The sequence below is a fragment of the Ixodes scapularis genome, unplaced genomic scaffold (genome assembly GCF_016920785.2).
Source record: "Ixodes scapularis isolate PalLabHiFi unplaced genomic scaffold, ASM1692078v2 PGA_scaffold6__148_contigs__length_123643588, whole genome shotgun sequence".
NCBI lineage: Eukaryota > Metazoa > Arthropoda > Arachnida > Ixodida > Ixodidae > Ixodes > Ixodes scapularis.
In genome coordinates, this window is record NW_024609881.1 from 44,040,602 (window position 1) to 44,062,106 (window position 21,505).

At 43.6% G+C, this 21,505-nt stretch overlaps 1 protein-coding gene across 1 annotated transcript; it reads left to right on the forward strand.

Moving 5' to 3' along the window:
* Positions 1-2,022: 2,022 nt before the first annotated feature.
* Positions 2,023-20,957, forward strand: LOC120840045 (juvenile hormone acid O-methyltransferase-like). The gene is made up of 4 exons (XM_040210479.1): positions 2,023-2,052; positions 15,403-16,008; positions 19,182-19,338; positions 20,791-20,957. The coding sequence occupies exons 1-4, from the start codon at positions 2,023-2,025 to the stop codon at positions 20,955-20,957; spliced, it is 960 nt and encodes a 319-aa protein (XP_040066413.1).
* Positions 20,958-21,505: the final 548 nt, after the last annotated feature.

A 21,505-nucleotide genomic window follows, 5' to 3' on the forward strand; every position in this document is an offset into this window, starting at 1 on the left:
GTTGGGATGGTCGAGTGCGAATGCGAAGCATCCTAGCTTGCGCTCACAGTACAGACGCTTTCGCGAGTACGAAATTGTTCGTGCTACATATAGAACGTGCAGCACATGCAAAAACAGCATTCCACATAGGCGTGCAGCGCATACAGATCGCAGAGCGTCCGCTCGCGTTGTTAAACCCCACGGAGGCTACGTTAATCCCGCAAGTCGGAAATTGTTTTATAACAGCTCGAATCATTAGTCGCGATCAAGCACTCGGCAGAACGCAAACTAGCTAGCGGCACCGCGCCGTGCTGCCCCAGTGCCGTAACACGACAAAAACACTGCCGGCATCGGTGTGTGCGATGGCATGTTGTGACGAGGAAAATATATATGTACGCCGTGAATAACTTCGGCGCTTCCCACTGCACTCTAAAAAAGCCCGCGCGTCTACTTTCCCGCAAAACACTCGAAGCGCCAACCAGCGCAACTTACGGAGGCAGCTCACCGAATGACGATGCTGAAACATATGTTTAGACCAAAAAACGCAGTCTGAGTTGTGACATTAAGCAATGCAAGCGTGCCGTTCTCCATTGCTTAATTCACAACTCAGACCGCGTTTTCTTGTCTAAACATATGTTTCGACGTCGTCATTCGTTGAGCTGCCTCTGTAAGTTGCGCTGATTGGCTCTCCGAGTGTTGTGCGGGAAAGTAGACGCACGGGCGTTTTTTAGAGTTTGGCGTACGCGCGCTACACTATAAAAAAGTCCGTGCGTCTACTTTCACGCACAACACTCGAAGAACCAATTAGCGCAACTTACGGAGGCAGCTCAGCGAATGACGATGCCGAAACATCTGCTTCGACCAAAAAACACAGACTGAGTTGTGACATTAAGCAATGCAAGCGTGACGTTTTGCATTGCTTAATGTCACAACTCATACTGCGTTTTTTGGTCTAAACATATGTTTCAGCATCGTCATTCGCTGAGCTGCCTCCGTAAGTTGCGCTGATTGGCTCTCCGAGTGTTGTGCATGAAAGTAGAGGCACAGACTTTTTTTAGAGTGTAAGCCTAAGCCAGCAAGTAGATATGTGTTCTACCTAGGTCGCCGGTTATCTTATTGGGAGCCACGGGCGTGTCATCTACTGTAAAACCAAATATCATATAGCTTCGCCAATACTGGAAACTCCTCCGAAAACCCATTGGCGCCTCTAGCGGACTGGAAGTCTACGCAAACAGACTACGCAATGGAAAAGTATAGGCTCCGCGACGTCCTCGAGCTTTGCATGCCTCGTTTCGTCACCCTAACAGCAGAAACAATTTTTTACGGTCAGTCCGCTTGCAAAGCGGAATCCACTGATCGCAGCTGCAACGACAATCAAATTACAAGGCGCAGAGAAACAAAGATAGAGGAGTTTATTTAGCAGTCTCGAACGCCACTCAGGGGATCACACGCGTTTGAAGCGCATCTGGGAAGTGGAAAAAAAACGTTTAGCTACTCAAACTACGTCGTAAGAGGTTACTCTTGACCCGTTACAAACTGCGTTATTGCAATTTCTTACCTAAATATGTGATCATTAAAACGTGCGCGAACTCCGGTAGCGTCGGCGGGGAAGGCGTGCGGGCCAGAGCGGCCAACGGAGTGTCCTTTGCTCTCGGGCGTGGGGCGCTTGCGGGAAGGGGGGGGGGGGGGGGGGGGGGGGGGGGGGGGGGCGGCTTGCACAAGCTGGGAACAGCCGGGGCGTATACCACGTGACTCTAAGGACCAATCGCGCTTCTCTCGTTACTCCCTTTTCTCCTCTCTCTCGCTCTCTCTCTCTCTTTTGTCTCGCGGCTTTGTGTTTTTGACGAAAGCCCTATACGTTACCCGGAACTACAGATTGCAGACGGCATTTCAAGAATTTATTATGCTAGTAAGGTAATCCCCTGGTTAAGTAATAGCATAAAGCACTGTAGAAGCTGCGACTAGATGATTTGAGATAGTGGACCCCTGGTAACAGAGGGTATATAAAGAACGCACAGTTACGATGACGACAACTGCTACGCCATGGAGGACCAAGGCACTGCCGGAAACCCTGTAAGTGGGCCTAATAATTAGGCCTATTTATTTTTTTTTCACCCAAAGTATGCATGGTATACATTTTTGTAATCAGCGCGACGCGGGCAAATAGGCTGCATACTTTTTTGGCAATTGGCCCGGGGCAAAATTTTTTTGGCAGTTTTTAGATCGTGTTTTGTATCGTTGGAAGGGGCTCGTCCAGACGAGTCCAAAGGTTTCAATCCCGTTAACCTAGGACCCATAGGGGTTGATAAATTTGGGTTTTAAATGTTTTGAGTCGGGATGAAATTGGTGCCATCAGGCCCGAAAATTTTGCAACTTGCTACTTTGTACACATATCTACATTTAAACTTAGAGCGATGCTATATGCACTACGTAGTGCACTTTGGACGGAAATTGCTATACGCACTACGCGGAGAGCTCATGCCGCTCGGGCCACCCTTTTTCGAACTGCGCGTGTATCACTGGGGAGCTCGTTAACACAGCCCCCCGCCTGTATTCACGCCGCTGCTAAATAGAAAAGTTAACCAGCACACGCCGCTTCGCGGTGTCCAGCCGGCAACCCAAGCCCCGCTGTCCCCGATCTGCGTAGTTTCGTCGACAACATTCGGTGTTTTTTTTTTTGTTTTTGTTTTTTTGTTTTAGTGTTTATCGCAAAAAGAAATATAAATATCGCCAAATGCCTTGACAAAACAACGTTCAAGAAAAAAAGAAAAAAAAAGAAAAGGGCCCACCGCGCCTCGAACCCGCGTCCACTTGTGTACGAAGCGGACACCTTAACCCTTTCGTCGTTTACCCTGAGACTGGGTTTTTCTTTTTGAAGAGCAGAAGTAACAGAAAAAACAGACAGGTCTTCAACAAAAAAAACCAGTCTCAGGGTAAACGACGAAATGGTTGACTTCCACCAGCTAGCCTGTACTTTCACTCTTTTCACCTTAACCCCTACGCTATGCTACCGCTTAGAAAATTTGTTGTGACCATTCGTTTTATACGAGACAAACGTAGTGCGTATAGCAATTTCCGGCCGAGCTGCACTCCGGAGTGCATATAGCATTACTCTTAAACTTACTGTTTTAGAGGGGATATTTCGTGCAAACAATGCCTAACTACTAGGTAAGGACAAAATCCAATATAAAAAATAAATGCTAAGCAATGACAGTAGGACAAAACTAATCTAGTTAATTTGAGAAAATCAAAAATCGCAACTGCACAATCAGAAGAAATAACGAATGAAATTAAGCCCGAGTTTATTTTCAAACAACCCCCTCATGTAGTAGAAAATAAAATTGTAGGTGTACCTTTAAGACATAAGATCATACCATCTCAAGCTAATCCCAAATGTGATAATTTGCACAGATAATAGTTACTCTCTTTTTCCTTTATTACAACAATCAGAAATAGCAACTATTGAATGTACATGTAGACATATCAAAATAGTACTAATAAATATTTATATATTTCCAATATGTGACTTTGAACAAACTTCAGACAAACTAGACAACTTTCTTCGTTCTCTAACAAATAAGAAGATAATATTCGGGGGATTTTAATGCCAAACACGAACTATGGGGAGGTTAAGGCCACAGACAATAAAGGAGAACTCTTAAAGGGATACTTCAACGAAATTTGAAATATTCCCGTCGTGTTCAAAAATAGGTTGAATATGATCCACAATACCCGTAAATGACAATCGCACGTTTGTATTTTGATCCTGGTGGCTGTATTTTTCGTTATAAACGGCCCACTCTGGCAAGCGCTCGGAGAAGGCCCAGCTTAGAGCACGTGACATCCAACGCAATCGTGACGTAGGTCGTCTCAAGACGAGCAAAGCTACGGCGAGGCTGACGTCGAGAGGATGGCCTTGTCATTCCAGCCACCGAAGCGGCTGCTTTTGTACGAATTTTGAGTGACGGGTTAATCTTCTATAATCTTCTAGGGGGACAATAGCGACTTCTGCGACACACAAAAGGAATTCTCGGGAAGAAGGGAGTTCCTCCTTCCCCCCTTCTCTCGTCGTGGCCGGAGACGAGACAACCTCCGTCACTAGCTGTCAAGGTTCCAAGACGAGCATTACAAACGAAGCGTTAGCGACAGCCACCAGGTGCTCTTTGCTAATCGTTTAATTCGTTTTAAAATTCCTTTTCGAGACTTTTTTAACAAGATATTGGTATGTTCCATGTGATACTGCTCTTTTGAACACATATAGACCAAAAAATGAGCGCCGAAATTTCGTTGTAGTATCCCTTTAAGTAAATTTGTAACAAGACATCACCTTTTTACTCTTAATAGTAAACATTTTCCAGCAACCTTTTAAACAAATAACGGTAAAAGTTGGATAGATTCAATGATTGTTTCAAGCGATATTCTAAATAAAATATCTTACTGGGAAATATCAGATAAAGAGTATTTAAGCGATCATCAATATATTTCATTTGGCCTAATGTAATTAAAAACTCAACCACGGAGACAATTAACAATAACTGGTTTAACAAGACAAAATGAACTTATCAAAATTACCTCTGGTTAAAATCTAAATATTTTGTGATTTAACAGGGGATATAATAGAGAATAAATTGTATCAATTTTATTACTAATTTCACAAATGGATTAAAAATGAAAGACGTTTACAACTCTCCATAATGCCGAATTAGAGGGCAGCTCTAGGGAGGTGAAGGGGAGGGCCCGGAGGGGAGGGTATGCCCGTGTGACGTCATGAGGGTGACGTCACACGTGACGCTCTCCTCGTGACCTCTGTGACGTCATCCTCGTGACCCTTGTGACGTCACTCGTGAACCTCGTGGCCCTCGTGACGTCACTTGTGACCCTCGTGACGTACACGTGACGTCATTGTGGGAAACGTCCCATAATGCATCGCCAGGTTGCGCCGACGGCGACGCCGCTCAACACGGAAAAGGGCGCCTAAGAGCTGCGCTGTAAAAGCTGTGAAAAAAAATGTTAGATATAGTGCGAATACTACACCATGGTGGAACTCAGAACTAAAAAAAATCTGAGTGAAATTTAATGCGTTACGCAGAAGACATCAAAGATGCATCAGTACAGAACTAAAACCACTATATAAAGAAAATATTACGATTTCAAAGAAACGATTAAAAAGAAGAAAAAACTTAGCTAAAGTAACCTCATGAAGGAACTTTTGTTACGGAAATACGAAATTATCACTATTTAGAGTACCTTACAAAAAATCACATTAAAGAAGTTAAAACACCACTTTTCACACCTTTAATAACCAAAACAGATGGAACCAGCACCACATCCTGCTAAAACCAGTAGATCATATACTAGATAACCTTTTTAAAAAGATGACGTATCCACAGACTGTGATATTTTAATTATTATAGGAAATAAAAAAATGGAACTCTCAGTAAATGCTGGCGACAATCTACTCAATTACCAGGAAATAAATATCATCATCAATCGATCGTTTATGTACAGAAACAGCCCCTGTGGTGGATAAAATAACATGTCCTATAAAAGTACAAATATGAACCTATCATCCACATTTTTACATAAATAAGTTTTTTTAATATATTTATAACTCGTGTTTACAATCAGACTATTTTCCAAAAGTATGGCAAGTTGGCAAAGTAATTCTATTACATAAACCAGAACGTCCAAATAATCCTACAACCACATATAGACCAATCTGTTTAAATTCACTACTTTGTAAAGTCTTAGAGCGATTACTTTATAATAGACTATATTTTTACTAGCAAATCAAACCTATTACACCAAAATAAATTTGGGTTTTTCCATAAGAAATCTTCCACAAAAGCACTATATAACTTCACTCAATATACCCGTAAAATCAAACTATAACAAAAGGTTGGCACAGTAATCTCATTAGATTTTCAAGGAAAATTTGAATCGGTATGCTACCCTTTAATTCGACATTTCTTAAAGAAACATAACTGTCCACCAAATCTATAATCTCGACTCCGCTTGCTCTTTATAATAGAACTATTCACTATCAATCAATCAATCAATCAATCAATGTTTATTTTTCTCTTGTGCTAACCAACAGCTCGAAAGCCTACTGGGTTAAGCACACACAATTGAAATACACCCAAAATACAGAGTAAACAAAATAAAGAGTTGTGAAAAAAAAACAAAAAAACATGCAAGCACACAAACGTGTATATATGCCAATTAAAAACACATGCATCAAAATGATCGTTCTCCAAAAGACAGGTTTGTACTAAAAGTATCGACGTCAGTAAATTGCGTGTTTAAAACATGTTGGATACGCGAAACCGGTGATGCGTTTCGAATGAGGTCTGGGTAAAAGACCCTAGGATTTCTAGAGTTCGTTCTAAGTGGTATACGAAAGTGAACACAGGTGAGGAGAGTAGGGCTGTCTATTGCATTATGAATTAGCCTATGTAAAAACTGAACATCCCGAATGGACCTTCTTTTACCTAAGGTGCCCAATGTTAATTTTGCTAAAATCGAATTATATTCATAAAAACACTTTCTTCCAAAATATCGGTCGTAAATGATGCGCACAAATCGCTTGTGTACATGTTCTATACTTTCACTTGCTGTTATAGATATGCAGTTCCAGACTACAGATGCAAATTCTAGTTTCGAGCGTACATGGGTACTATATAATTTCAAGAGACAGTGATGAGTGATAAATGGTCTAGTTAAGCGAGACATTATTCCTAGCGTGCGCAATGACTGGCTGATAATGGAGTTTACATGAGAAAGGAAAAAAAGATGGTCGTCCACAAGAACACCTAGGTCTCGCATCTGCGTGGTCCGACAGATCGTTTCATTTTCCAGAACATATGCATAGGATAAATTGTGACGCTTTCTTGACAGCGACATGACTTTTGTTTTGCGCAGATTTAAGAAAAGATTGTTAGAACTGCACCATTCTACCACTGAACGAAGATCGTCCTGCAGCAAAGTACAGTCAGTGACTGAGGTGACCTCCCGAAACAACTTCACGTCATCTGCGAACATAAGTAATTGAGAGTGTTTTACGGACGACACCAAATCATTTATAAAAATAAGAAACAACAAGGGTCCAAGGTTTGAGCCTTGGGGCACTCCTGATATAGAAATGAATGGACGAGACAAGAAGCCAGATACCCTTACACAGTTCTGCCTTTTATGAAGATAACTCCTAAACCAGGTATTGTACTCAGGACTCAGGCCATAGTCCCTAAGTTTCAGTAATAACAGCTCATGATTGACCTTATCGAAGGCTTTGGACATATTCAGATATATTGCGTCTACTTGGCCCCGAGACTGAATAATTGGAAAAGCAAAATTTAAAAATGTGCACAGATTTGTCTCGACGGATCTGCCTTTGACGAAACCGTGCTGTACAAGAACAAACTTTCTTTTAAAATAATTATACAAACGATTGTACACCAGCTTCTCAAAAACCTTTGAAAATGCATTGAGAAGGGAAACAGGACGATAGTTACTAACATCACAAGAATTACCTGACTTGAAAATCGGGACTACTATTGAATTGAGGAGTTTCAGCGAATATAGGGGGCGCTCCGATAGATCCAACATGGCGGACAAGAGGGGGATAGATTTGCGACGCCCGTAGACCGGTAGCGTATAAATAGAACAAAGCGTGTCGTTCTCTGTTTGTTGCCGTGTGCGAGACGATCATCATTTCAACCAAGACCTACCGTGATGCTACAGATGAAGTGTTCAAGCCAGTCGAAGGCAAGAAATCTTGCCATAGTCAAGATAGGTGTGCAAGTGTTCGACGTGAGCTCTCACGCTGGTGCAGCTGTCATCAAGTTGAACCGAATGTTCGCGGGTCCAAAGAAAGGTACATATCAACAATGTTCGCGCGTTCAAACTATGACGCGTACTTTATCTCAAACTAAACTTATCGGTCTGCGGCTACGAACATTTTCGTTGACGTGGCTTAGATGATGTAACCATTCAGGCCTCGCATTAGAAGGTGTTGCGAACTTTTCGGTTGTTCTAGTTAATTGTGCTAAAAAGCGGTTGGATGGAAAGTATGACAACTACAGCATACAAGGGACGATTGAGGTCTTTATCCTGCGTTCTATGTATCGAAACATCGGTATCCTTGGTGTTATATTGCGATCAGCTGGTCGCCGATCGTCCTGTTTTTACGCATAATGTAAACAAGCCCCGGAAGCGCCAATCTCATTTCCATGTGCTTGTGCACCCCTACAAGCCTCATTTTGGCTCTTGTGGAAAGCTTTATTGTAATAGCAATAGTCTCATCGGTCATTCGAGTTGTATGTGCCACGGTGATATCTGCTGTGTGTGATCTGCTGACAAACAAGTCCGTATTAAATGCGAGGAGGAGAACGAAGGTAAAGCGTTTTTAACTGTTTTCTTTTTACAGAACAGGGCAAAGCTTCTAAAACAAGAGCAACCTTAGCTGATATTTGAGTGTGCTCAAGAATGAATTGCAAAACGTTCTTATGCCAAGTGGTAGATGTATGCAGTTGATTTTCTGTTTGCTTCTGCATTGTAAATTGGAAGATATGTATCAGCAGAAGACATGTGTCCTTTTCAAAATGTCTTTTATTAGAGCAAATAGGTTTTCATACACAACCGAAGAGTTCAAAGCACCATTTAATTTGAGGCCTGAATGGTTACATGATCTAAGCAACGTCAACGAAAATGTTTGTAGCCACAAACCGATAAATTTAGGTTTAGATAAGTATGCATCATAGTTTCAGCCTCAAACACTCAACATTGTTATGTACCTTTCTTGATGACAACTGCACCAACGTGAGAGAGCCCACGTCGTCGAACACTTGCACACATATCTTGACTATGGTATGGCAAGATTTCTTGCTTGAAGTGAAGATCATCTCGCTACGACTAGCTACGACCACCCACCGCAGCGATGCAGGCACCGAAGGGGCACAACGCAGTCAGTCGCCGTCACCGGACGCTGCTCGTTTGGCATTCACGGCTTTCCGCCTAGGTGCTTCGTTTGTACTTGGTACCGAGTGTTATTTTCTGTGCTTGTGTGTGTGCCGAGTGGCTAGATATGGGCCTCAAGAGCAGTTCTTCAGGCTCAATAGCGTTCGCCGAAGAACTTCTGAAGAAAATGCCACCCAGGAAAAAAAGCACAAAGACGCAACGCACCAGCTTTGTGGACTATGCACTGGGTGCGGAAATCGGGCCCTGCGAATTATACACCAAATGCAAACTATCTAAACAAAACAAAAACATTTTTAGGCTCAAATTGGCTTCTGTGGACTATACGCCTGGACACTGGTGCCCGTTATTATGCATTGTACATTCACTGCTGTTTGTTGTGGCTTGAGAGTGCCTTCCTGTAATGATGCAGAGGGGTCCACTGAACCTTGAAATAAAGATATTTAAGCACATCTAGATGCAATGTCTCTTTAATTTGCCAACAGCACGCCAATGGTCACGATCAAAACTCACCGAGTCAATGGGCAGTTTTCCACAATATTTATTGCCATGTAATCACCAATTTGGTCCATTAAAAGTCTTGAGCCTGTAGCACATCCATTCTGGATCTGCAAAGCTTATGCTGTAGACGTGCGTCATCATATGAGCATGTTTCTTACCAATCTTAAACGTAAAACGCTAGTTATGCAACGACATTCCCATATCACATTTTTAGCAAATTGAATGGTCTTACCTGTCATACTGTTACCTTTGGAAGTAAACCAATTCACAATACCACCAGTAGAATACATCGTGCCAAGCATTAGTGCCGCATGTGGCACAAAAAATGTCCTAACTAGGGAAGCAAACTTCATCGATCGTGTTGATTAAAGCACTCAAGTACGGGCGAAATCATCAATCAAAGAAGGTCACTCGAAAGGGAAGTTTGCTCGCTGAACGAATATGACTTTTTATTGGGCGTTCCGCAATGTAGGCCGAAGACATTCACACCGTGATTGGTACAGAAGCATTTTCAATCGGTCGTGCGAGCGCAAAAACAACAACAAAAGCAAAGGTGGATTAGAAACGCGATAGATTCGCCTTTGCACGGAGTACTTACACTCAAAATCGTGTCAACATAAAGCGACTATGGCCCACCTTGCTAGCAGCAATCTTAAAATTTATCCGTGTAGTCGTCGAACCCGTGCACCAACCGAAAGCGTTGCTGCAAGCCCCTCCGCCGTCAACTTTGAGTCGCTGTCGAGTCTGAAGAACTCTGCTCTATGAGGTCCACATCCAGCCATTGAGCACATACAGAAGCACAGGGAATAATACTCGGTTCCAAGTGCAAGCGAAGAACCCGGGACGGAAAGTCCTGAATGCCAAACGACCTGCGTCGGGCGACGGCGGCGACTGACTGCGTAGTACACAGGTTGCGCTCCTTCGACGCCTGCATCGCTGCGGCGGGTGGTCGTAGCTCGTCGTAGCAGTTCGTGTCATCTCTGTTGCTCGTACCGGAACACTAGAGCCGCGTAATATTCTTGCTGCCGAAGTTTATAAGCCTACGTTCGCGGCCAACGCATTTACACAAAGCCAACGCCCAGCGAGCCTATCCCCCTCGTTCTCTTTCGGCGACCGGCCGCCAGGGCGGTGACACCGTCGCTGAAACTCCTCAATATTTCCATTTTTCTGGAAAGACACCACTCTGTATAGACAAGTTAAACACTTTTTCAAGAACAGGAGCAAAACATTCGGCACATCCTTTTAGAACGAAGTTGGGAATACCATCTGAACCTGTGGACAGTTTAGAATTCAGCTTTCCAATAGCTAAAAGCACTTCGTGAACAGTACATCTAGTAAAAGGTAAATAGTCATCAAAAGTAGTATTACATGTCATGGGTAAAGGGGTGTTGACATTGGAAAAGCATGAACTGAAATGATGCGAAAACAACTCACAAACAGATTTTGGGGACGTTTCAATAACTGACCCGTTGCTCAGCGTTATATCATTAACGTTCTTCGTGGTATGCTTTTTCACAAAGCGCCAGAATTCTTCTGGTCGCTTGTTCAGGTTACGCTCCATCTGCCTGCGGTAGTGATATTGGTCGTTAGCAAGAAGCTTTTTTGTTAATTCACGACAGATGCTAAATTTTTCATACCATAAGCCGAGTCTCGTTTTTTTATATAATCTGTGGTAACGTAATTTTAATCTCAAGTAATATCGCAAATCTTTGGAAAACCACTTAGGGTACTTCTCTGGGCGGTTGGTGCGCTGGGGAACAAACAAGTTCATGGCATCATTGACTACCGCTGTGAAACTATCCACCATCGAATCTACGTCAGAGCATTGTAAGACATCAGTCCAATCATATTGTTCAAAATATTTGTATAAACTAAAGTAATCGCCAGCACTGTACGCGTACCGTAGTGCACCAGACGAAACCCTTGACCTTAGAAACATAGAAAACGAAACCGTAAGGGGAGGATGATAAGCATCAGGGGTGACCAGCGGATCGTCTACACGAGCCACTTTCGAAGTAGGAATGTTAGATAAAACCAGATCAAGAATGTTACCGGAACAGTTTACGAACATGTTGTGTTGTGTAAAATCATTAAAATCTATGAAGTTAAACAAACAAGACGCTTTTTGACGTGTGCAGGAGCTTTCACTGTTAATACGACCATTAATCCAGTCAACTTTCGGTAGATTAAAATCCTCGTATAGTTGCACGCGATATTTAGTAACGTCTATTTCATTTTCAAGAAAATTAAAGTGGCTTACAAAGAGAGCCGCATCTGAAGCGGGAGTGAAATAATATGCTCCAATTAGAAAGTTGAACCCGTCACCAGACGGTATCTCGACCCAGACGGATTCTTGATAGGTTTCCAAATCATTTCGCCTATGTGCATTCAGTGATTGTTTGCAAGCTATCAATACACCACCTCCATATTTTATCCTGGAAGTATAATCACGATCTCTACGAAACACAGTAAAGGCAGGTGTAAAATATTCACAATTCGCAATGCCGTCATGAAGCCATGTTTCTGACAATATGACAATATCGTAATCGGTACCTAGCAGATTGGACATAAATTCATCCGATTTTGCTCTAAGGCCGCAGACATTTTGATAGTAAACGTTAAGATTTCGAGCCATGAGTACCTTCGGTTAAACTTTCCGCTGCAACCACGTAATGCCGGGAATTAGGTAACCTCCCCAAAAAAGGGCGAAAAAGAGAGCCATCTGGCCAGACGTCCGAGTTATTTAACACTTGCAACGACTCCTTGTCAACGGCAAGATGGAACGAGTTATGCGTGGGGTATTTTGTTTTAAGTTGCGTGTAAATCACTGGCTTGTCCCCGATAACAGTTGATACTATAGATTCGACGTCAGTGACGCTAGTGGATGGGTCCCGACGGGACACAAACGAGCCTTTGGAAGGTGGTGGGCGAGGCACCGCTTTGACGGTGCAATTCTTGGCTTCACCAAATGAGGCCTGAGGCCTTGGACGGCGCTCCTGGTTAGCTCGCGGGAAACCCGCGTTGTGGGCCATGCTGGTAGACTCACCGTTGCCTGGAGGTGCCGACGAGAATGGTGCCCTCTGAGCTCCGACATTCCCAGGATTATCGCGGGATAGTCCCCAAGGTGGGGCTAGGGGCCGGGGAGCCAACGCCACAGACGCATAGGATGGTTTCGCCGGCGGCGAGCCGGCGGGTGCCGCGTCCTCGGGGGAAACCGCGATTGCTTGTTGCGCAGCTGTCTGGCTTACAACCGCTTGGCGAAGTTGAGCGACTTCCACCCGAAGCGCACTGTTGTCCGCACGTAGAAGCTTGATCTCGGCCGTCAAAATATCCAGCCGAGACGTTAGCCTCAGCAGCAGGCCATAAACTTCTGACGAAACTGCAGCCTGTGAAGTGTCAGCGCTGTCCCCTCCGTTGATGCTGAATCCCGTCTCGCCATCGGTGGGCGTCGCTCCGCTGTCATCAGCATGTTCGCTGATAAGCCTTGTCGACGAAGGATCGCGGGTTCTATAATTTAGAACTTAGTACAATACAAACGAAAGTAACTTTGGGATGCACACAGGGATCTTCACTGTGTTTATTATTATGGAATATTGTAATTAAATGCTAACCTCCTAATGCATACATTTATATAGGCACTTGCAGAAAATGTGGCGCTCGGAAATTATTTTAAACAAAATAACACAATGGGCAAAAGAAAGTTAACATCTAATTACTCGAAATGTTGCTGCCTACAAATAGCTCCAGGAAACAAATACAAAAAGCACCTTCCACAAATCAAGTTCACCACAATAAGTTACATTTATAAGATACGAACAGGAACTGAAAATCTTAAGATTCATTTTTGACCCCCATTATCATTTATTCAGCACGTAACATGTCTCAAAATAAAATACTTAAACACACACTTAATTTAGCTCGTTTTTCGTTTGTGCAATGGGGGCCTGAGCGAGAATCAAATTAGAAAAATTCATTTGGATTCTATCGAGCGAATATAGTAAACGGTGCACCTGTATGTGCAAAAAAAAAAGAACACAACAGTCATTTAAAAATAAATTTTATTTCTGCTCAAAGAATTCCAATATTAAAAATATGCCAAGCTTATCGCACTACGTTTAATGCTAGTCTGCCAGCTCTATGTGATACCAGACCAATAACGATAACTTTCGATTTAGAAACATTTATGTTTAATGTATTTCAAGAGAGGAAAGCAATTAACCCGTCACCCAAAATTCTTACCAAAGCCAACTTCCCTCTCCTCCTTTTACATGGTGGTCAAAAGTATGCGATGTGGCGTCAGTGTAAGGAGCCGTTTGTTCTCTCGGAGGATGGTTCCTCTCCCTTTCCCTGCTGACATTAGCGGGCGTTATGCTGCAGCTTAAAGCCGAGCGAGATCACGTAAGCTTCTCGTCGCAGTTCCTTCAGCTGCCAGTCGTGGCTGCAGGTGGGAGAAGAAGCTCAACTTTTGCTTTAGGATTATGCAGCGTAATCGCGACATTTTTTAATGACGGGGATGTTTTCTCTATCCGCCGGGACACGATAAACAACGTAAACATGACGAGATGCTAATTCTTTCAATCTTAAGATCGTTGCATCCCCCCCCACCTTTACTATCAGGGCGTATGGACCAATTTCTAACCCTGGCTTCCTATTGAAGATAAAATAGCTCTCAAAGATTGCATGCATGGATGACCCCTCAATACTTATGTGGGTAGTTGCGGACTAGTTTTGTATACTCGGGCTTCCTCTCAGCTTTATAAATATATGTCTCAATGCGCACTGTTGCTGTGAAGATGGGGGAAAGATATATTCATTAAACTAATCAATACTTTTGCAAGCACGCTTTCCAAGCAAGCTATAAAAAAATTCGCAGCCTTGAGCATAGAGTAAGCTTTAAACATATGCATGCCCAATGAAGACCCTTTTAATATCAGGAACGTTTGGACCAGTTTCTAACCCTGGCTTTCTACTAGAGATAGATTTCAAAGATTGCATGCATCGAAGACCCCTCAATACTTAAATAGGGAAGCGTGGACTAGTTCCGTAGCCTCCAACTTCCTCTTAGTTTTTTAGAAAAAAAAGTGTCTCACTTCTATTGTTTTTATGAAGATGAGGGAAGGATATATTCATTAAACTAATAAATAATTTTGCAATCACTCTTTTTCAGGAAGATATGAACAAAACATATAAATGGATACAGAGAAGAGATTGAACGAACTAGTATAAATATAACTTTAGAGATAGTATACTAGTATAAAAACATAAAAACAAGCAAGAAGAGACAGGGAAAAGTGTAAAGATTCCGGGGAGAAATAGGTTATTATTACAAAATATATTGACTATAAAGAAAAAAGGAGAAAAGAAGGAACCGAGGGGTGCTATGGGTGGTTAAGGGCGAAGACCTGAAAAGAACTTCGTTTTGATAAGCAAACATGAATACTCTAATAAACCCAATAATACACACTTGACTTCTTTGATATTAGATTGAAAAAATAACGCAAGCAAAAGTAACCAGTAAAGAAACCTCGTCGTCGCCTCAAACGAAACATAAGACCAAGAGGAACAAAACTAAATGGACAATATATTAAACTACGACATTATTAACCAGAATTTATAATCGATGAAAGCCCGCAGACAAAACACAAGCCTGTATTCCGTTTAGTAGTTTCGTTGCGTCCCCGTTTTTCTTTGATTTGCTTTTAAATCAAAATTTACTTTTTGGTCATATTAACCCCTATTTGTTTATTTTTAATTGGTTTCGGCCTGTTGTTGCGCTTGGTGGTGTAGGGAGAGAGACAAATTTTATTTTTATTCATTTCAGCTCTCGTTTAGAAACTTAAAATGAAAATTCCTCCCTAGGATAGAATAGATTTGGTACGCTCGAACTTAAAGTGAAACGGATTGTGATAGACATTATTGAGAGTGATTACTTCCAATTATAAATTTCAGAATTTTCACTGGAAGAAAACTACGAGTCAGGTCGCTTCATCTCCCTCCCGAAACTTGCTGGGTCCTCTAATCGCAGAAGCACTCGAAGAGCCTCGACCAACAGCGATGTTCATCCCGGAGGTATACGTGATGGCCAACGACTTTCAGCGAACGCTAAACATCAGGACGCTCGAACGACTGGGGACATCTTTCAAGAGCAGGCCCAACACGGGCCAGCAGTTTATGGACATAGGATGTGGTACCGGCGACTTCACTCGCCAAGAACTCCTGCCACGCTGCCAGCCCTGCAGGAGGATCGTGGCAACGGACATCAGCGAAAGCATGGTGGGCTTCGCGAGAGAGAACTTTGCCCATCCGCAGATCGAGTACCAGGTGCATGACATCTCGAAAGACGTGTCGGGACTTGTGAGGAAGTACGGTCAGTTCAACCGCGTCTACTCTTTCTTCACTTTACATTGGGTGAAGGACCACGTGACCGCTTTCAGAAACATGTCCGACTTGATGACCTCTGGAGGGGAGTGCATGCTTTTCTTTGTGGCTCGTTCGACAAACCTCGAGATGTGGAGGAGAACCTGCCTGATGGACCAATGGAAAGCGTATAGAGAGGTAATGACTTTGCTAATATGGTGAGTTGTGTTCTTTTTTTTTAGATGAGTCAAATTCAGACACCGAAATTAAGCCAATTTCGGCTGAACGTCGCAGTATGTCTGGAGGTTCATCATTTCCACGAGGTACTAATTTGTAGTCGGCCATATTATGATATAAAAACTCATTCACAGGTGACTACGGTTCAGGGCTGAAAGCTTGTCCGATAAGTACAAATTCCTGTTTATCTCGGTGTTTCTTCAGATGGATGTGGCTCACTAAAAAAGAAGAAAAAACTCGTCATATATTGTTCTAAAGCAAATGATCTTACATGGAAACCCTGCATGAACTTTGCGGTCTCGTGTTGATGTTCTCCTCACCGTAGCAAGACGATGGGAGGGTTTTATAAACAAGCACTACAACGCAATACTGCAAAAGTGCACGCACACTGTATACTCACTCCTTACAAATAAAAAAAGAAAGGGAAATCAAACGAGCCGCGCTGACTCACAACTCATTTTATGTACAGGGTGCCGCACGAAAACATTACAGGTTTTTTTTTTGCGCAAAAATGAACTAGGCATCGCCGACCGCTCGTTGTCCGCCCAAAGGTAGCGCTAGAGGTCGCAACCAGATGAGTTTCAGCCCGATCCGATACCTTATTCAAAAGTTATAAGGGATTTTCTGAAAATTTCAATGGGAAAATGGAGCCCATTTTTGACTGTTTTCAGTTTCTGGTGCAATAGAGCCCCATGTATTCGGAAACTCCGTCGGTCGCCTTTTTCCCATATAAATTATCAGAAAATCACTTTCAAATAAGGAATCGGATCGGGCTGAAGCTTTGGCATGTGGTTGTGACCTCTAGCACTTCCTTAGGGCGGAGAATGAGCGCTACCTTAGGGCGGAAAAGTTGGCAGGGCGCCTCGCTATTCTTGGAGACGTTCGGGGATCGATTCCAAACAAGGCGGATTTTTTACAGAGGCCACCAGTTGCCTAGAGAGCGTCAATATCACGCCATCTCATGTGGAAGTCTACTTAATCTTATTCGAAGGAATAATTTGTTCAGTCCGGCACGCTGGAAGGCGATCGATACGCTACAAGTTTGCCGTAAAAATGCCACCTGAAAGGCAAGGACCGCACTGTCCTCCTCTGACGTCATGACTGGATGGATAGGTGGATGGATGGATACGGCTGAACCTTTTGAATCGGGCGACGACTTGCGCCACCAAGCGGACATCGGCGTCGCCACGAGAACGCCTTGCAGCGTCTCACAACAAGCGCTATGCCAGCACTAGGCGACGCCAAGACGTTCGTGTCTACCGCTTTGTTACATAGCTCGGTCGAGCAGAAGGGTGTTTGCAACTTGGGTGGGTCGGGAACTATCCAACGATGCCTTTATTCCCGGGTCTTGTCCTCTATGTTGTGTTTATCATACGTTCCCAGAACTCGCAAAAACGGAAGCCGAAAGAACTTCCCCAACCAATAGCCACTCGAGGCACCTAATGCGCCACCCAAACGTCACAGTGACTTAAGCTTCACGAGGGAGAAGTGAGTGGTCAGTTTTAGAGCGCAGCTCTTAGGCGCTCATTTTCGTGTTGAGCGGCGTCGCCGTCACCGTCGGCGTAACCGCGCGCGCGTTGCATTATGGGACGTCGCAGTATCTCCGCAAAATTTAGCGGGAACACTGCATTGGTGTCGAGGTCATGTGACGACAGTTTTACCGCTACATTAAGTGGGGAAACCGAATGCACAGTGTTAGATTATGGGACGCCACAGACCTACACACCAATTCAGTTTCTTCGCTAAATTTAGCAGGGAACTGAATTAGTGTTGAGGTCACGTGGCGTCAATTTTCCAACTAAATTTAGCGGGGAAGCTGTGGGAGGAGGGGAGAATATGAAGGAGTAGAAGGGGAGGGTACGGAGGAGGAGGAGGAGTGAAGGGCACGGATGAGGAGGGGAGGCTATAAAGGAGGAAAAGGGGAGAGTTCGGGGGAGGAGGGGAGGGGAGGGAAGTGGAGGAGGGGAGGATACGAAGGAGGAGGGTACGAAGAAGGAAGATGAAACGGAAGGGGAGGAGGGTGCAGAAGCATTATGTGAGGAGAGTGACTTATATTTGTACATATAAATATATTGTTCTCAAATTGTTTAGCACGGTATATCGCAAAATCAAAATACCTCAAAAGCTGCGCTCTAATTTCCCATTACAGAGACTTGTAAGCGTCTTTTTTTTTCTACAACCGGTGATGTGACTTGATCCTTTTCAAAGGCGCTACGACACTATTTATGCTCTAGCCATACATTTTCATTGCAGTGTGCTTGATAACGCCACTGCCCCCCAGCAATTAACGTCCCTCCAGTTCGTCCCCCAGCAATTAACGTCCCTGCACAAATTCCCTTCATGAATGGATATTCTCTTTGCTGACGATTATATAAGTCTATAAAGTACATTGTGCAACACTGTTACCATAAACCCGCCATCACCGTCTTTTAGAGCGCAGCTTTTAGGCGCCCGTTTCCGGCTTGGGCGGCATCGGCGTCGCCGTCGCCGTCTGCGTAACCGCACGGTGCATTATAGGTAAATTTCCCCGCTAAATTTAGCGGAAAAATTTCCCGCTAAATCTAGCGGAAAAATTTCCCCGCTAAATGTAGCGGAAATATCTCCCCGCTAAATCTAGTGGAAACATTTACCCACTAAATCTAGCGGAAAAATTTCCCCGCTAAATCTAGCGGAAACGTTTCCCCGCTAAGTCTAGCGGAAAAATTTCTCTGGGGGTCACGAGACCCCCCCCCCCCCCGAGAACACGTAACCCTCAGTACCCTTCCCTCCTCCTCCTCAAGCGCTGCGCTCTATTTCGGCGTTACAGGGAGTTGCAAACGGATTTCATCTTTTTCAAAATTTAATTGTCATAAGAACAGCAGCAATCTCTGAATGCAACGAGTGCGTGCTGGGCGTCGGGCATTCGAAAGGTCATGCCGTGGTGTTCCCATTCCCCAGTGATTACTGCTAAACAGGACGGTGAAGACTGACTGGCTTACTTTTAAAGTCATCGTACGATTCTGGTCCTTATTGTTACTTGTCTTGCGAGACATGTACTAGTACAACAGTACGAACGTTTTTATTTCTGGAATGACGTAGTTGGTAGTGTTCCGATTGTACGAGTTTGGTTAAACGCACCCTTAATCCTGTTCCAGATCTGCGAGAAGTTTATTCCTGACCGCCAGGACAGTGAAGACCACGCCAGCCTCATATCTTACATGCTGGACATTCTGAAAACTGTGAACTTGAAGCGCCATACGTGTGAAATTCTAACAAAAGCTTCTCTCGCTGAGGACTTGGAGGAGATCATTCGTAAGTCGTTTTTAAATTCAAATTCTTTATTTGTTCCAATTTTGAGAAAAAGGAGGTAGGGAAAAACGGCAACCCGTTGATTGAGGGACGAGTATTAACCCTCCGCTCTAAATTTTCCAACTTGTACAAAGTTAAACTTCAAAGAAAAATTTAAAAAAAGCCATCTTCGATTTTTTTAATTCATACTGAGAGCTTTAAACCATACTCTGGTGTGCAATCACACACAAAAAAAAATTTCATCATTTTTTTTTTTTTTTTCAAATTTACATCGGTGCGAAGTGTACCTACCATGGCAGCATGTTTGCCCAAGGCCACAGAGATTATCTTTTGATTCCATGTATTTCATGACTAGATATATTTTGAGCTGTATTCGGGTATTGACCTCAAGTTCAAGTATTCTACAAATTAAAACAATACCTGCATTGTTCATCCTATGTATTAATTTACCCAAAAATCCTCCTTTGTCCTTCAATATTGCAAGGTCTAGAAGCTTTAGCTGACTCTTTTCCATAAAAGCGGGACAAAAACTTGTAATTTATACAACTTTATTTTTTCTCACAGAAAGCAGTAGAAAAGTAAGAACAGCAGTGCAGTATGAAATATACAATATCTTAAACCGCGGTTCCCACTCACTGTTCGAACGCGTACGGACGCAAAATTCCGGCGTCCGGCGTTCGAACGCCAGACAGTGCGCAAGAATCAAATGACGCACTTGTACGCTCTGATTGGAGACGGACGGATACCACCCGTTCAACAGGCGTAAAGCTGGCAGGGAGAAAACGCGGATGAAAATGCAACCGCGAGCTTATCATTCAGGTTTTCGTACCGCCAGCCTTGAGCCCGTTGCACTAAAGTCACTGGACTTTGCGAACGTAGCGCGAGGTGCACGTCGGTACAAGAGGCACGTGCAACGTGCAGCCTTTGGGAATATCGCGGCGGCACTGCGCAGCACTGAGCTAGATTTCAGACGCCATGTTCTTCCCAGAAATGGCGTGCGCCACGTGTCTCGAGCATTTGTACAACAATGAATGGCGCCAGTTATCAGTTCATGAGGGGCTTTACGTTGCACTAGTGATTTAGGCGCAACACAACGCTCCCCGCTCGCTCCGAATATGTATAAACTTTCCTGGCGCTTTTCGATGACGCTCAGCAAGTTTTCAATTGGAACCATATGTTTATATTCATGAATTAAACAGTTAAAGAACTGATTTAGTCCATTATGCAACCTAACGAGACGATTAACTTTTTACATTATGTTCCCTTGTCCGTATAACTCGTGTTAACAGACCACATTAGTGTAGTTTTCAACGGTTTAAAAACAAAAACTGAAAAACCTGAAAAAGGAACCGGTAATTGGTTTTTACGTTAGTGTTAAAAAGCAGAAAATAATTCGCTCAATCTGTTAAAGGGTTAATTACGCAGTTGATGATTGAAGTGTTTTCTATGTTTCAGGAACGACTATCGCTGTCCTTCCATTTTTGCCACTACTTCCGGTCGAATCAAGGGCAAGCTACAAAGATGATATGGAAAACGTCATTCGCTCATACTGGAAACAAAGCAACGGCGGAGACCCACATTATTACACCGATATGTTTGTTGTCCACGCTGGGAAATCTTGATTTAAGAATAAATGAACTTAACCACGTGTGTAAGCACAACTACAACAGCGGCGAACTTAACTCTTAAATTTATTCGTTATCATCATACAACTGTTCACAGGCGCACCCTAGAAGGAAATGAACCCGACACGCGTGCATATACAGGCATTCTCGGTGCCACCAGCACAACAACCAAAGCACTTCCGCTTTTCGCTGGACAATTCAATTAAGCAAATCCTCGCTCGAATCAGAAAAGGGGACGGTATAGTTTGGCGATAACGTTCGGAACGGTAGTTTGGCAACACCAATAGCCTCTCCCGTCCATCTTACAAGTCTACGAAAGAAAACAAACCAAACAATCGCAGACGAATCCGCGTCGCACCTCGAGACGCGAGGTCGAAGCACGAGCAATTATCGAGCCCCGAGTTGACCTAACCGCAAACAAAGCAGCCGTTAGCCTGACCAACTCAAGAAAGCAGAACACCCGCAAGATGAAAGCACCCGAACACCGCCGGCACCGTCGGCACAACGAGACCCAGAAGAAATGCTTGCAAGAAGAGAAAACCAAA